At 43.7% G+C, this 15,618-nt stretch overlaps 1 protein-coding gene across 1 annotated transcript in view; it reads left to right on the top strand.

Annotated features, from left to right (window-relative positions):
• Positions 1-15,618, top strand: part of CFAP65 (cilia and flagella associated protein 65) — a 176,814-nt gene that overhangs the window by 75,677 nt on the left and 85,519 nt on the right. Inside the window, 4 exon segments of the mRNA XM_030210891.1 lie at positions 5,329-5,553; positions 7,608-7,766; positions 8,772-8,937; positions 12,457-12,585. Coding sequence (XP_030066751.1) covers positions 5,329-5,553; positions 7,608-7,766; positions 8,772-8,937; positions 12,457-12,585 — 679 coding nt within the window.

The following is a 15,618-nucleotide window of genomic DNA, read 5'->3' as shown; positions in this document are numbered from 1 at the left end:
TATAGTCGCTATTCTATAAAGATGTGCGCATAAATGTTTCTGAGCAGATCTGAAAATGGAGCGTGGCCAAGGGAGGAGCATGGGCGGGTCAGGGGTGGTTCTAGGTTTTGCACACAGTGTTATAGAATTCAGGGAATCCACCAGGGTATAAATCCTCACACCCCAAATTGGGTGCAGATCCAGGCAATAAGTGCTGTTCTATAAATGGCCCCCAATTTGGAGCACCGTTTATAGAATAGCACTTAACGCACATTTTTTAATGCCCAATTTTGGGTGCCATTTACAAAATTGTGTCCTTTATATTTAATTGTATACAAACATGTTTGAGGGAGGGATCGTAAAACTGAACTGGTGATGTGGATAAGCAGACCAGATGAGCTATAGGTATTTTTCTGCCATCATGTTCTGTGTTTTACAGGAGGTAATTTTATAACAGGTCGCTTATGTGTGAAAGCCGCTTAGCTGCCTATTTTTAGCTTATTTTATAAAGATACATAGGCACTGGAGACAGAAAACAAAGGCTTGTGAACAATGCCTTATATCAGGCACTGTGCAGCCACATGCTGTTCAGTATTCCTGGTCTCCAGCAGATAGTGATGAGCATATTGTGCATCTGGGTTCTGGAGCTGGTGTTTTTTTGCTCATGGTCATCCAGTTGAGGCAGGTTGGTCAGGAGTTATTCAAGGTTCTGCAGGGCCAGCCTAACTATCAGGGGACACTTGGAGGAGTCCAGGTCCTATTCTCTCATAAGCCAAAAGAAGATGTTTTCCTTTCTTCTTTTGTCTCCCCCCCCCTCCCCAACTTCCCCTTCCTTCTGTTTAACAAGCCAAAAAAAAAAGCTTTTCTTCCTGCTGAGAAGGCAAGTACCATTCAGGGGAGCTGCAGCTGAATAATTTAATATGTTGGGAACGAGTTTCAGCAACTCACTGAAGTGTTCCCTGGAAACCTAAGTCACAATAGGCGTGTTGGATGCAGTGGGCTAAATTTCACAGCAAAGTACTGGTCAGTGAGTGCTAGGAGTGATGTGAAAACAATTGGAATGGTGCAGTTCTCAGTGTAACTATCAGGCTTATTTTCGAAAGAGATCGCCGGCGATCTTCCGACACAAATTGGAAGATTGCCGGCGATCTCCTGAAACTGGCCAAATCGGTATAATCGAAAGCCGATTTTGGCCGGCTTCAACTGCTTTCCGTTGCAGAGCCAGCAAAATTTCAAGGGGGCGTGTCGGTAGGGTAGTGAAGATGGGACGGGGGCGTGCTCATGAGATGGCCGGCTTCGCCCAATAATGGAAAAAAAAAGCCAGACTTGACGAGCATTTCGCTGGCTTTACTTGGTCCCTTTTTTTTCACGACCAAGCTTCAAAAAGGAGCCCCAAATGACCACCGGAGGGAATCGGGGATGACCTCCCCTTACTCCCCCAGTGGTCACCAATCCCCTCCCACCCCCCCCCCCCGACCAAGCTTCAAAAAGGAGCCCCAAATGACCACCGGAGGGAATCGGGGTTGACCTCCCCTTACTCCCCCAGTGGTCACCAATCCCCTCCCACCCCCCCCCCCCCAAAACAATCAAAGTGCTCGTCAGGGACGTCCTAAATCAAAAGTATTTTTGCTCGGCTTTTTCAGTGGTACCAGTGGGATTTGAACTGGCCACCTCTATATTTACAAGACCGGTGCTCTAACCACTTGGCCACAGCTCCACTTATTTGGATGTTCCTCCCTTTTGATTATGCCCCTTCAGGTCTCTCTCAGCCAATCACAGCGCAGGATGACATCAAAACATTGGACAGGATACATGGACCATGCGTGTCTTTATCTTCATCATCATCGTCATGCTGTCCAATTACAAAGAAGGCTTTCAAAAATTTGGAATCATTTGCTGATGTTTTAAGAATTTTTCGGCTGATGGCAAACTCTGAATATCTTTGAGAACTAATGCAAGAATGTCAAATGTATGGGAACTTTTCAGCCTTAAGGCCAGACATGCAGACTTCCTCTAAAGACTGTATCAATCCAGTAGAGAGTCATTCCAATTAAAATTTTTCCATGGGATGACCAGCAGTCTGTTGTGATAGAGACATATGGCTGTTCACCAGCTTCAGTTTCTTGTCTGCTTCAAAGTGACCCAAATCATCACTGTTCTGTTTGGCTACTACTGCCATTGCTGCATGCTGGCTGAAAGAATCATCTGTGTATATTCAACTAGAGGCACAGTGGGGTTTCCTGAAGAGATTTGTAGGGTCTTGATATGATCTTCTTTGCATTCATATTCTAAGTATTATAGACTGGATATGATAGCCATGGAGGACACAGTCTTTGAAACACGAGTGCTTAGAGCAGGGGTTGCAAAATCCTACCCAGTCTAAAGGGAAGTCTGGTAGATGAAAAGGAAGGAACAATTTGGTCTTACCTGTTAATTTTCTTTCCTTGAACCCTACAAGACCAGGCCAGAGTCCTGTCCTGCTCTTTTTTATTCTGTTTTGTAGAAGGGATATTCTACTCATATTTAAGTGTGGGATGAGTTACCAGGGGCTCAGTTGGGGTCTCTCAGGTGAGCAGTTGTTTATATGTTTGAAACCCTGGATTCCCCCCTTCATATGGGGGTCTGGGGATGTTGTTTCCTCCATTTAATTTTGTTCTAGAGATACTGAAGAATAAGTGGCTGCACAGTGCCCTCTATCGGGCAGGGCTCACAGGTCTTTGTTCTTTATCTCCATCTGCTGGTTGAGGGGCATAACCATTCTGGATTGGTCTGGAAGGATTCAATGAAAGAAAATTAGCAGTAAGACCACATTTTCCGTATATTCTTAAAAAAATCTTTTATAAAGTTACTTCTTATGCATGTGGTGTCTGTATGTAGAAAGACAGGATATGAATGGGGATTAGAAACTGCCTGTCTTCCACGGCTTAAGTGAGAGACATATGGATCTCTGTAGTTTCTATCAAAGAAGTCCTTGTTCCTGAATTGCTATAGCTATAAAGCTGAGAGCAGTAGATTATAGTGCGAAGATCATGGCAGTGTGATATCATGGAGTGCAATTTTCAAATGATCTGCACAGGGAAAAAGTCTGAAGGTTCTTTATATTCACCATTTTTCAAAGAGATAGACTGTGCGTACTCAAAGCCATCAGAAGAGGCAGATGTAACAGGCAGCCTCACCCTGCCGCTTCTACTGCTCAGCCTGGGTACACCGTGCAGAACCAAGGGGACTGTCAGTGATCATGTAATTATCAGGGGACACCCTTTGAGGGGCATAATCGAACGGGGACGACCATCTCTAAGGGCGCCCATCTCTAAGGAAGTCCTGGCGAAGGGGTGGTTAAACCCGTATTATCGAAACAAGATGGGCGCCCATCTTTCGGTTTGATAATATGGTCGGGGACGCCCAAATCCCAACATTTAGGTCGACCTTAGAGATGGTCGTCCCCGGTTTTCAGCAATAATGGAAACCAAGGACGCCCATCTCAGAAACGACCAAATCCAAGCCATTTGGTCGTGGGAGGAGCCAGCATTCGTAGTGCACTGGTCCACCTGACATGCCAGGACACCAACCGGGCACCCAAGGGGGCACTGCAGTGGACTTCACAAATTGCTCCCAGGTGCATAGCTCCCTTACCTTGTGTGCTGAGCCCCCCAACCCCCCCCCCCCAAAACCCATTCCCCACAACTGTACAACACTACCATAGCCCTAAGGGGTGAAGGGGGGCACAGATGTGGGTACAGTGGGTTTCTGGTGGGTTTTGAAGGGCTCCCATTTACCACCACAAGGGTAACAGGTAGTAGGGGGATGGGCCTGGGTCCGCCTACCTGAAGTGCACTGCACCCACTAAAACTGCTCCAGGGACCTGCATACTGCTGTCAGGAAGCTGGGTATGACATTTGAAGCTGGCATACGGGCTAGCAAAAAAAAAATGTTTAAGTTTTTTTTTTTAGGGTGGGAGGGGGTTGGTGACCACTGGAGGAGTAAGGGCAGGTAATCCCCGATTCCCTCCAGTGGTCATCTGGTCAGTTCGGGCACTTTTTGTGGCTTGGTCGTGAAAGAAAATGGATCAAGTAAAGTCGTCCAAGTGCTCGTCAGGGACGCCCTTCTTTTTTCCATTATCGGCCGAGGACGCCCATCCGTTAAGCACGCCCCAGTCCCGCCTTTGCTACGCCTCCGACACGTCCCCAGGAACTTTGGTCGTCCCCGCGACGGAAAGCAGTTGAGGGTGCCCAAAATCGGCTTTCGATTATGCCAATTTGGGCGACCCTGAGAGAAGGACGCCCATCTCCCGATTTGTGTCGGAAGATGGGTGCCCTTCTCTTTCGAAAATAAGCCTGTTTGTATCCTCTTGGCATCATTGGAGGAGGATGCTACTTTGAGCCCTCAGCATTGCTCTTCCCTTCGCCGTGCTGAGGGTGCTGCATGTACTTTCTCTTCAAAACTTGCTTCAGGGGACATTTGCACATGCTTTTTCCACAGAAAATACTGTACCTAGAGTTGAAAATGCAATCTATGCACTTTATTTTCCTTTCCATCATGCCCACTTCCCTGGGAATGCTTCCTCTCAGTGCAGTTAATAGTAGGCATGTTTTCAGTTTTCAAATACTAAATAGGCTTTAAGCTGAATTAAGGGAGAGCAAATTTCAGATAGCCAATTAATAAAGATAAAATATTTTTACTCTCATAAACCACTTCATTAGGGCTACATTCTAGCTGAAAATTGTAGCAAAACTTACTACCGTGTTTCCCCGAAAATAAGACACTGTCTTATATTAATTTTTGCCCCCCAAAATGCTCTAGATCTTATTTTCAGGGGCTGTCTTATTTTTTGGGGAAACATCGGGGTTGGATCGGGGTTGGCCCGCCCGCCCTCCGTCGCTCCCGGAACTAACCTTAAATGCCTCCTTTCACCTTCGCAGCAAGCAGCAGCAGGGCAGGCCACTCCTTCGTTCCGTGTCCCGCCCTCGCCTGACGTAACGTGCGCGAGGGCGGGGCACGGAAGGAAGGAGAGGTCTGCCCTGCTGCTGCTTGCTGCGAAGGTGAAAGGAGGCATTTAAGGTTAGTTCCGGGAGCGAAGGAGGGGGGGCCCGGCGACCTCGGGTGGGGGGGCGGCCTTGTCCAGCTCTCGGCGGCCCTGCTTTCAAACAAAAATTTGCTAGCTCTTACTTTCGGGGGAGGCCTTATATCTACCAATTCAGGAAAACCTCTAATAGGTCTTATTTTCGGGGGATGTCTTACTTTCGGGAAAACAGGGTATTTTGTTTTAATGAATACAGAGCTAAACAAGGCTGTATTTTAGCCCTGGAAGGTTAAAGGTGACATTGTCCTTCTCTTATTTGACCCCTCCAGGTGATTCTCTTGCTGAGTGGGGTTGAAGAACCACAACTGCTCCTTGGAAATGAAGGGAGACTGCTCCTTAAACCTACTTGTGTGGGGAATGTCTCAAAACGCTCTTACACAGTGAAGAACTGCTCTCGTGTGCCTGTGCACTTTGAGTGGAAAATCCAGCATTGTGACCGGGAGGTGGTGTCAGTCAGACCTGCCACAGGGATCATCCAGCCTAATGACACCGTGGTGAGTTCAACCCTCCTACAAAAAGCACAGCATAGCACAGCACTGAGCATACATCACAAAGCAGCTAGAGTACTAGGAATTATTAGGAAAGGGATGGAAAATAAGATGAAGAATGTTATAATGCTTCTGTATCACTCTATGGTGCGACCTCACCTTGAGTATTGTGCTTAATTCTGATCATCGTATCTCAAAAAAGATATAGTGGAATTAGAAAAGGTTCAAAGAAGTGCGACCAAAATGATAAAGGGGATGGAACTCCTCCCATATAAGGAAAGGCTAAAGAGGTTAGGGCTCTGCAACTTGGAAAACAGATGACTGAGGGGGTTATGATAGAGGTGTACAAAATCCTGAGTGTTGAAGAACTGGTAAAAGTGAATCGATTTTTTACTCTTTCAAAAAGTAGAAACACTAGCAGGTTTATTTTCGAAAGAGAAGGACGCCCATCTTTCGACATAAATCGGAAGATGGGCGTCCTTCTCACAGGGTTGCCCAAATCGGTATAATCGAAAGCCGATTTTGGCCGTCCCCAACTGCTTTCCGTCATAGGGATGGCCAAAGTTCATGGGAGCGTGTCGGAGGCGTAGCGAAGGCGGGAGTTAGGCGTGCCTAACACATGGATGTCCTCGACCCATAATGGAAAAAAGGGCGTCCCTGATGAGCACTTGGATGACTTTACCTGGTTGCATTTTTCTTACGACCAAGGCACAAAAATGTGCCCAAACTGACCAGATGACAACCGGAGAGAATCAGGGATGACCTCCCCTTACTCACACAGTGGTCACTAACCCCCTCCCACCCTCAAAAAATTTTTTTTAAAATATTTTTTGCTAACCTCTATGCCAGCCTCAAATATCATACCCAGCTCCATGATAGCAATATGCAGGTCCCTGGAGCAGTTTTAGTGGGTGCAGGCAGGTGGACCCAGGCCCATCCCCCCCCCCCCCCCAACCTGTTACACTTGTGGTGGTAAATGAAAGCCCTCCAAAACCCACCAGAAACCCACTATACCCACATCTAGGTCCTCCCCTTCACCCGTAAGGGCTATGGTAGTGTTGTACAGTTGTGGGTAGTGGGTTTTGAGGGGATTTGGTGGGGGCTGAGCACACATGGTAAGGGAGCTATGTTCCTGGGAGCATTTTATGAAGTCCACTGCAGTGCCCCCTTGGGTGCCTGGTTGGTATCCTGGCATGTCAGGAGGACCAGTGCACTACGAATGCTGGCTCCTCCCATGACCAAAGGGCTTGCATTTGGTCGTTTCTGAGATGGGCGTCCTTGGTTTCCATTATCGCCGAAAATCAGAAACGACCAAGTCTAGGGACGATCATCTGTAAGGACGACCTAAATTTTGCAATTTGGGCGTTCCCGACCGTATTATCAAAACGAAAGATGGACGTCCATCTTGTTTTGATAATACAGGTTTCCCCACCCTTCCATTGGGATATTTTGCGAGGACGTCCTCAGCAAAACTTGGGCGTCCCTTTTGATTATGCCCCTCCAAGGGACACTCAATGAAATTACATGGAAATACCTTTAAAACAAATATGAGGAAATATTTTTTTACTCAAAGAATAGTTAAGCTCTGGAACTTGTTGACAGAGGATATGATTACAGTTGTTTGGATGAGTTCCTGGAGGAAAAGTCCATAGTCTACTATTGAGATAAACATGGGGATTTTCAAAAGGCATTTGACAAAGTACCTCATGAGCAACTCCTGAGGAAATTAGAAAGTCATGGGATAGGAGGTAGTGTCCCATTGTGGATTAAAAACTAGTTAAAAGATAGAAAACAGAGAGTAGGGCTAAATGGTCAGTATTTTCGATGAAGAAGGTTAGATTCATAGTGGTAAAAAAGTAAAGGAAAAGCCAAAGATTTACTGGAGTCTGTGGCATTTACCAGGAATGAAATTGGGCTGAGTAGGCTGAGCTTATAGTCCTTAACTGCAGCTAGATTATATATATCTGTACTACCAATCCCATTTCTAGGATGATGACATGTGGCAATGGGTTTTATGTGTGAATCTGCCAAAAAAGAATTCCTCTGTTTTCTGTTTGCAGGCCCAGACATGGTCATTTGTTCCCCGAGAGCAGATAAAGTATGTGCTTAAACCCAGTGTGTTGGTGTGGGGTGTCCAGGAGCACCAGGGCCCGGAGCCTACAAAGAGAAAACGTTACACCATCAGGGTTATCGGCGAAGGCTGCAGTAGCACCATTTCAGTAAGGACTCCTCAAAACAGTGCCTTTGACTCCGATTACTTAGCGGCTCCCAAATAAAACTTAACAAAACAAAATTGTACGACACCTTTTCTCACCTTTCAGTGTAGGCGAGAGATGTGACAGTATACTTCATTACAGAAATGTCCTGCTTGGTCCTGTGCCATTTTTCTCTAGGATGGTTAATGTGTGGATATATTGTGTGCATGAAACTGAATATGGCACTTTCCAGCTGGTAAGAAGTCCTCTGTATACTCCAGTGGTATAGAGATACCCCAAATATTCAATCACTCCGTCTACTACATCCGAACTAACTGTAATCATTTTTTACTATTCACCACGTCATAATGATCTTTTTATAGTTTTTTTTCCAAATTCCCTACTAAAGATTTATTGGACTAGCAAAAAGCCTCAGAGCATAAGTGGATCCTTTGGACTATAGAAAAAGCTACCTCCTTTTTTTTTTTCTTTTTTAAATCCACCTTGCCAAAACAGGTGAGGTACAGTTTTGAAAGAGTTTTATCTTCTAAAGAGTGAAGAGGGATGCCACTACCAAATGAAGAGAGCGATGCAGCACTTTTAACAGTTCTCTGACGCAGCGGCTTGTCAGCCACAAAATGCTGGCAGTGTCAGATTGGAAGGTAAAGCTGTTTGACGATTGTGCTGCAGCTGTTTTGGCAAGGCAGATTTAAGATATGTAGTAAAGCTTTTTTCTAATAGAGATAAGAGCTGGATAAGTGTTTTTGCACAATATTAAGATAAGAGCCAAGCGATGCACATTTTTATGGTACTGGAGATGTCCTACAATGATGTCAGTGGGAGCCTTGGTGGCCCAGGCAACCCAGGTCACAGCCAAATTGCCTCACTTCTTTCCCCTGCAGCCAGTACCCAGTGAATATTCCTTCTCCCAAGAAATACCCTTCTTCTAGTTGCTGAAGTGCAGCTTCTATAACCATCTGGCTTGGTGTGGATATGGTCAACTCTACTCTCTTCTGCATGTGTTCCCAGGCTGAACAGGAAAATCTACATTTGGGGAACATTCTGGTTGGCACCTTGCAGTCATGTAATCTGGTGCTGATAAACAGTGGGAACTGTTCTCTAGACTATGAGCTGTTCGTGGAGCAGAGTATCACAGGACTCAATGACCCAGATGAAGAAATCAGTGATCCTCTTGGTATGTACAAACACTCGACAATCTCAGACAATGATTTTGCTAACTTTACAATAGCAATTCCGTACATATGTGGATGTTCAAATTTAGAGCTTGAAGGATCTTACATTTTTAGGACCATACTTATTTGGTAGTTTATCCAGTCCTTACACAAAGCCCATGGCAGTTTACAATAAAACACAAATAAAATAACAAACATACAAAGACTAACAGTTATCACAACAGTGTCCGTAACTTGGCAAGCTCAGCATTAACCCAGCAGTAAAGCCACACCACACATCTTAGCACCTATATCATTTACTCAAAAATACAAAATAAATACTTGTGAAAACACTGCCTATAGAAAAGTAGATCTATGGACTGATGCACCAGTCTGGGAAGGTTATTCCACTAGAATAACTGAAAATGCACAATCACACACCATCACCAAACGAGTCATACTCATACCTGGGATCTGCAACAAAGCTGTACCCTGGGATATACCTGTGTAGCTTGTCCCCTAAGTTCCTTGGGTTCATCCCATTTAAAAAGGAATTTAAGGGATTTTTCACAGGGTTATGCCAGTCTATGCACGTAAAATTACTTCTGACACAAACATATGCATGGGGCAATTAGGTTCATAGTTTATGTGACTTTAGAGGGACGAATTTGGATGCAGTCATGATTTACATGCAAATTTATAAAACAACCAAGGCAAACTTGTAACTAATAAAATCTTATATAGTAGGAGATATAATGAAAAATAATAACTTTCATAGTCCATCTACTAATATAGAATTATATTTCTTCAAGGACCATCAATAGCATTCATCTCAGGAACAGAGGCCAAGATCTTGTGATGCCTTTAATTCCTCTTAGGACAATCAGTAGCACTTAATAATCTTTATTGTTTACAAAGCATTATGTTGAGTAAGTGTTCATTCAAAAATAATTATATCTCTTAAAGTTCTGTCTGCATTAACCAGGAGCCAGCAACCAACATGGATCCACATTTCAATATATCTGCATCAGGGTTAAATGGCTACCTGGAGCAGGAGACACAAACCCCCTAATTCTGTAAATAACACTCAATACTGCGTGCAAAAATTTGAGCATGTGTGCAATTTAGCACATAAGCACCACCACGCTGGGAAAAGACCAAAGATCCATCAAGCCCAGCACTCCGTCTCCGACAGCTTAATGAGCCAATTAGCACTGATAATTGGGCTCTAATCAATTATCGGTGCTATTGGCAATAATGGGAATTTACACGCACATCTTTATAGTCGCTATTCTATAAAGATGCGTACATAAATTTTTCTGCGTGGATCCAAAAAGGCGTGGCCATGGGAGGGGCATGGGTGGGTCAGGGACATTTCTAGGATTTGCTCGTAGTGTTATAGAGTTCAGGGGATCCATGACTAATTTAGGCATGTAGATTTATACATGGTTCAGTTGGTGTAAATTCTCATGCCCAAAGTGCTATTCTGTAAATCGTTTAGTGCCGTTTATAGAATAGTGCTTAGTGCTCGTTTTTTGAATTTAGTTCAAAATCAATAACAAAACCTTTTTGCAAAAAAAACAAAACAAAACTTGTAGATGACCCTGGAACAAAAATACCTTATTGATTACATCTCTTCTTTTCGCTTTCACTCTTCTCTCATTCTCAGCAATTTAAAAATTGCGCTGTCTCTATATGGCAACACTTATGTTCTTATGTAAATAGCAACTCACGTTGAAACTCATGGTGCTGTTTTTTGAATTAACTGCAGATGGCATATACTTTTCTTAGGCAAACTCATACAAAGAAGATTACAGTAGTTAAGTTGAGTACTGATCACTACATAATCTAATAAAACCCTCCCGCCTTCCTCAGCTGACATAAATGAGAACCCTCCCCCCAAAAAAAAATCCAAACAAAAAACAAGACAACCACAGATGTTTATTTGTGGTTAAATTGACAATGAATTGTCTTAATTCCACACCAAGTTTCCAAATCTGATCTCTTACCATGACTGTTGGACCCTTCCAGGATAGAAATGAAAGCTGGACATTATCTGTTCCCAGGAATTTGGGGAAGTTGCTGAGGAGAATTTAACTTTTTAACCTAACCCAGGCCAAGCTCTAAACTCCTACCAGCAGTTGAAAGGACTATGTGAAAGCGGTGGTCATGTTGGTGAGTGGGAGCAGTAGAGCATAGTTGCCAATCAAATGAAGTTGTGGCAAGTAGAAGTTAAAGTCTTTTAAAATAAGGGAAGGGTAAGATGGTTCTAGGAAGAAGGAAAGCCAGGAATCAAAATGAACAAAGAAGGTGGTGAGACTTGTCAGGGAGATGATAGATGACAGCTGCCTGGAGTGAAAGTGGGATGAGAAGATGGATGCAGTGGACCTCAAATGAAGAGAATGAATGGACTTGAGGTGGAAGTTAGGGTTGAATCTTGCAAGAAGAGGAAGAGAATAGCAGCCCAATACTGCTAGCATGACCAACTGAGTACTGTTTGTGGATAAAATGAAAGCTTCCTCGACAAAGAGCAGCTACAGAAGCAGAGGAAAGTCAGGTTTCTGTCAAAGGCAGGCATTCTACAAGAAAGAAGAGAAGAGGGAGAGAAGAGATAGGAAGGAAGGAAGGGGATAGAGAGAAGGTTGGAAAGCTCATGGGTTGTGATGCACAGATGAAGCAAGAAAAGGAGCTGAAAGAAGGAGGAGAAGAAGAGCAGGAGGAGAAGTGGAGATGGGATGATGGCAATGAGATATTCTTATAATATCACCACTCAGGCAGAAGGAAAGTGTTGTTTACAGTCTTACTGCTCCTCCAATGAAGATGCTTTCTTACAGTCTCATCATGCCTCATACTTAGAGGAGACCTTTTCTTAGACCCACTGCCTTTCAGGCAGAGAGGAAAGATTCTCACAGGATCTAATTCAAAATGTTGGTTCTAGCCTTTAAAGTCTTGCACTTTGGAAACCTGATTTATCTGTTTTGCCTCATGCGATACCTTACTTTCCCCCTCAATTACTGCATTCAGTCAATGACCATCAACTGGTACTCCCTGGTCCATCAAAATCTAAATAAGAATTTGCCAGGAGTAGGGTTTTCTTTTTTTAGGTCCCCTACATCTGGAACAACTTGCCACCTATGTGCCATGCTGAGACGTCTCTCAAGGCTTTCCAATCAAACCTTAAGACTCGCTATTTCTGTTTGCTTATGAGGGTCGGTAATCCCCTGAGAGGTGTCTTGACTCAGGTGCAGGGGAGAAGAACCTGTGGTGATTGAATGTTCTCTCTGTGTGTGCTTTTTTCTATTTTATAATGATGATCTTTTCTTTTTAATTTTTAACTTCTTTTTAGATTTTTGTATTTGTAAACTACTTAGACTTGCTCACGTGACCAAGGCAGTATAGTAAGTGTTTAATAAATGATCATTCTCAAAGTCTTACCATTCCTCACACATAGAGAAGGAAGATATTCTCACAGTCCCACCACTTGTTATAGAGAATTTATGTTCTCAGAGCTTAATCAAGCACTAATCTGTTTATTCTTTCAGCCTTAGAGATAGAATATTCCAAAGGGACAATTCCTGCCAGGACAAAATGTATTGTGAAAGCAACTATCAGACCTATTCGACGCTTCTTCTATACCTGGTCAATTAGCTACACCATGCTTACCCCAAAAGGTAAGAATAGGGTTTGCAGACTGTTCTCTAAATCTGGAGTTACAATTTAGATTTCTAGGGAACTAAATGAATGACCTTTAACTATCCAAAGTACACTTGCATCTTTTTATTCTATAGAATAAGTCCACTGTGATGGTAATAAAAACACAGGTAAGAGGAACGGCATACTAGAATATGGATAAGTGGTAGGGTGAATGAAAAGTTATAAACCAGAAATAGATGGAATAATTTCTGTATCAGAGCATTTAAATATGCAGCAGTTGGTAGATGACTGGAACGAAGGATTTGGTATTACCTTTGATGCTACTGTGCCTTTATGCATAAGAAGGAATATGAAAATTAGAGGTGTATCATGGTTCTCTAAAGAACTACTATTGCTAAAGAATGAGAAATGAGGATTGGACAGACATAAGAAAATCAGTATGAGAGAAAAGGGTGTATATAGAGTTTACAATAAGGTGATACATGGGGCAGTGGTTCCCAAACCTGGTCCTGGAGGCACCCCAGCCAGTCAGGTTTTTGGGATATCCACCATGAGAGAGAGATTTGCATGCAGTGGAGGCAGCACATGCAAATCTCTCTCATGAATATTCATGGTAGATATCCCAAAACCATGACTGGCTGGGGTGCCTCAAGGACCAGGTTTGGGAACTACTGACATAGGGGAAAGAAGAAATACTCACAGCATGAGAACTAGGCCCGGCTCAGCTATCTACTATCTTATAATGCTCTAGGACGCAACAGTTACATTTAAAACTATGGGGAAAAGAGTTTTAGACTATTTAAACAATTTAATAAATGAGGTTGATATTTAAACTGGTTTTATCAATAAACCTACAAATTCTCTTCTATCCTAAACTTAGTCATCAAAGCACAGAGCAAAATAATGTCCACTTACCCAGAGAAACGTCCTCTTCTCTTAGACTCCCTCAGAAAAGAGCCTGGATGTTTTTGCTAGTGCATAGAACTCATCTGGGGACATTATCAAGTAGTAAATAAATTATTGAAACATTCACAGAATACTATAGCTAAACACATGGCGATTCCCAATAATGAGGATTTTCTGATATATTTGGAAGAAAACTTGAAAAATATTCAAATGAACATAGAAGATGACTCTAGAGATTTGAATGTCCCAGTTAGGGTTCTAAATGATAGATAGGAACGATGGGTTGGACGCAATCATCCCCGTAATGGTATAGGAAATGCGGGTGTACTAGAGTAGGACTAGATCACTAGCCTGTAATTTGTATTAATGCCATTGTAGTTTGGTTTAGCAGTTTGGATCTAAAATAAATAGGAGGAAATATTTTTTTCACTCAGAGAGTAGTTAAGCTCTGGAACTCATTGCCAGAGGATGTGGTAATAGCAGTTAGCGTATCTGGGTTTAAAAAAGGTTTGGGCAAGTTCCTGGAGAAAAAGTCCATAGTCTGTTATTGAGACAGACATGGGGAAGCCACTGCTTGCCATGGAATTGGTAGCATGGAATGTTGCTACTCTTTGGGATTCTGTCAGTGACCTGGATTGGCCACTGTTGAAAGCAGGATACTGGGCTAGATGGTCAATTGGTCTGACCCAGTATGGCTATTCTTATGTTCTTATTATCAACACCTCCTTGAGAGAAAGGTCAGTGTCTTGTTCTTTACAGAAGTCCATTATCAGACCCATTAAAAATATTTCTTAGCAAATAGTGGTGGGTGTGACAATTAAAGGCTGGTAGCAAATTGACCTTTGTTAGCTCCTTTTACTAAGCCACAGTAATGATTCCTGTGCGGCAAATGTAGTGAAGCCCAGAAGAATTGAATGGGCTTCGGCGCATTTGCTGCGCCGCGAATCACTACTGCGTCTTAGTAAAAGGAACCCTCAGAGATTTGCTACTCATCAACTGACTTTTAAAATTGGCTGTAGCACAGAGTCTGTGGCAGAATATAAATAGTAGCAGATTGAGAACCAGGGAAGTCTGGTTCAAATCCTGTCAATGTTTCTTGTGACTTTGAGCAAGTAACTTCACCCTCAATTGCCCCTGTTTAATAACTCTGGTCAGAAACCCTGTTGTGTTTGCACCATCACCGCTTGTGGCTGGTTATTTTATTTACTCCATACACAATGGGGGAATGCAGTCACACAATTTGATGATGTCACTTGAGGACGGCATACTTACAAACACCCTTTGCTAAGACTTTAATATTAAGTGCCAGCATTCCTGATGGCAGTTAAGTTCCAGTCTTAATCATCCATGTGGTGGGACCAGACACAGAAATCCATGGAAGTAACATAGAGGGGCATAATCGAACGGGGGCGGCCCCGTCAAGCGGCGTACCCAACTGTATTATCGAAACAAGATGGCCGGCCATCTTCCGTTTCGATAATACGGTCGGGGCTGGCCAAATCTCAACATTTGGGCCGCCTTTACAGATCGCTGGCGTTAGAGATGGCCAGCATTGGTTTTTGCTGATAATGGAAACTAATGCCGGCCATCTCAAACCTGACCAAATCCAACCCATTTGGTTGTGGGAGGAGCCAGCATTTATAGTGCACTGGTCCCCCTCACATGCCAGTACACCAACCGGGCACCCTAGGGGGCACTGCAGTGGACTTCAGAAATTGCTCCCAGGTACATAGCTCCCTTACTTTGTGTGCTGAGCCCCCCAAACCCACTCCCCACAACTGTACAACACTACCATAGCCCTTAAAGGGTAACTGGGGGGCACCTAGATGCGGGTACAGTGGGTTTCGGGTGGGTTTTGGAGAGCTCCCATTTACCACCACAAGTGTAACAGGTAGGGGGGGGATGGGCCTGGGTCCGCCTGCCTGAAGTGCACTGCAGTACCCACTAAAAACTGCTCCAAGGACCTGCATACTGCTGTGATGGAGCTGGGTATGACATTTGAGGCTGGCATAGAGGCTGGAAAAAATGTTTATTAATTTTTTTTATTAGGGTGGGAGGGGGTTGGTGACCACTGGGGGAGTAAGAGGAAGTGACCCCCGATTCCCTCCGGTGGTCATCTGGTCAGTTTGGGCACCTTTTCGAGG

The sequence above is a fragment of the Microcaecilia unicolor genome, chromosome 7 (assembly GCF_901765095.1).
Source record: "Microcaecilia unicolor chromosome 7, aMicUni1.1, whole genome shotgun sequence".
Taxonomy (NCBI): Eukaryota; Metazoa; Chordata; class Amphibia; order Gymnophiona; family Siphonopidae; genus Microcaecilia; species Microcaecilia unicolor.
This window is presented reverse-complemented; position numbering and strand designations above follow the sequence as displayed.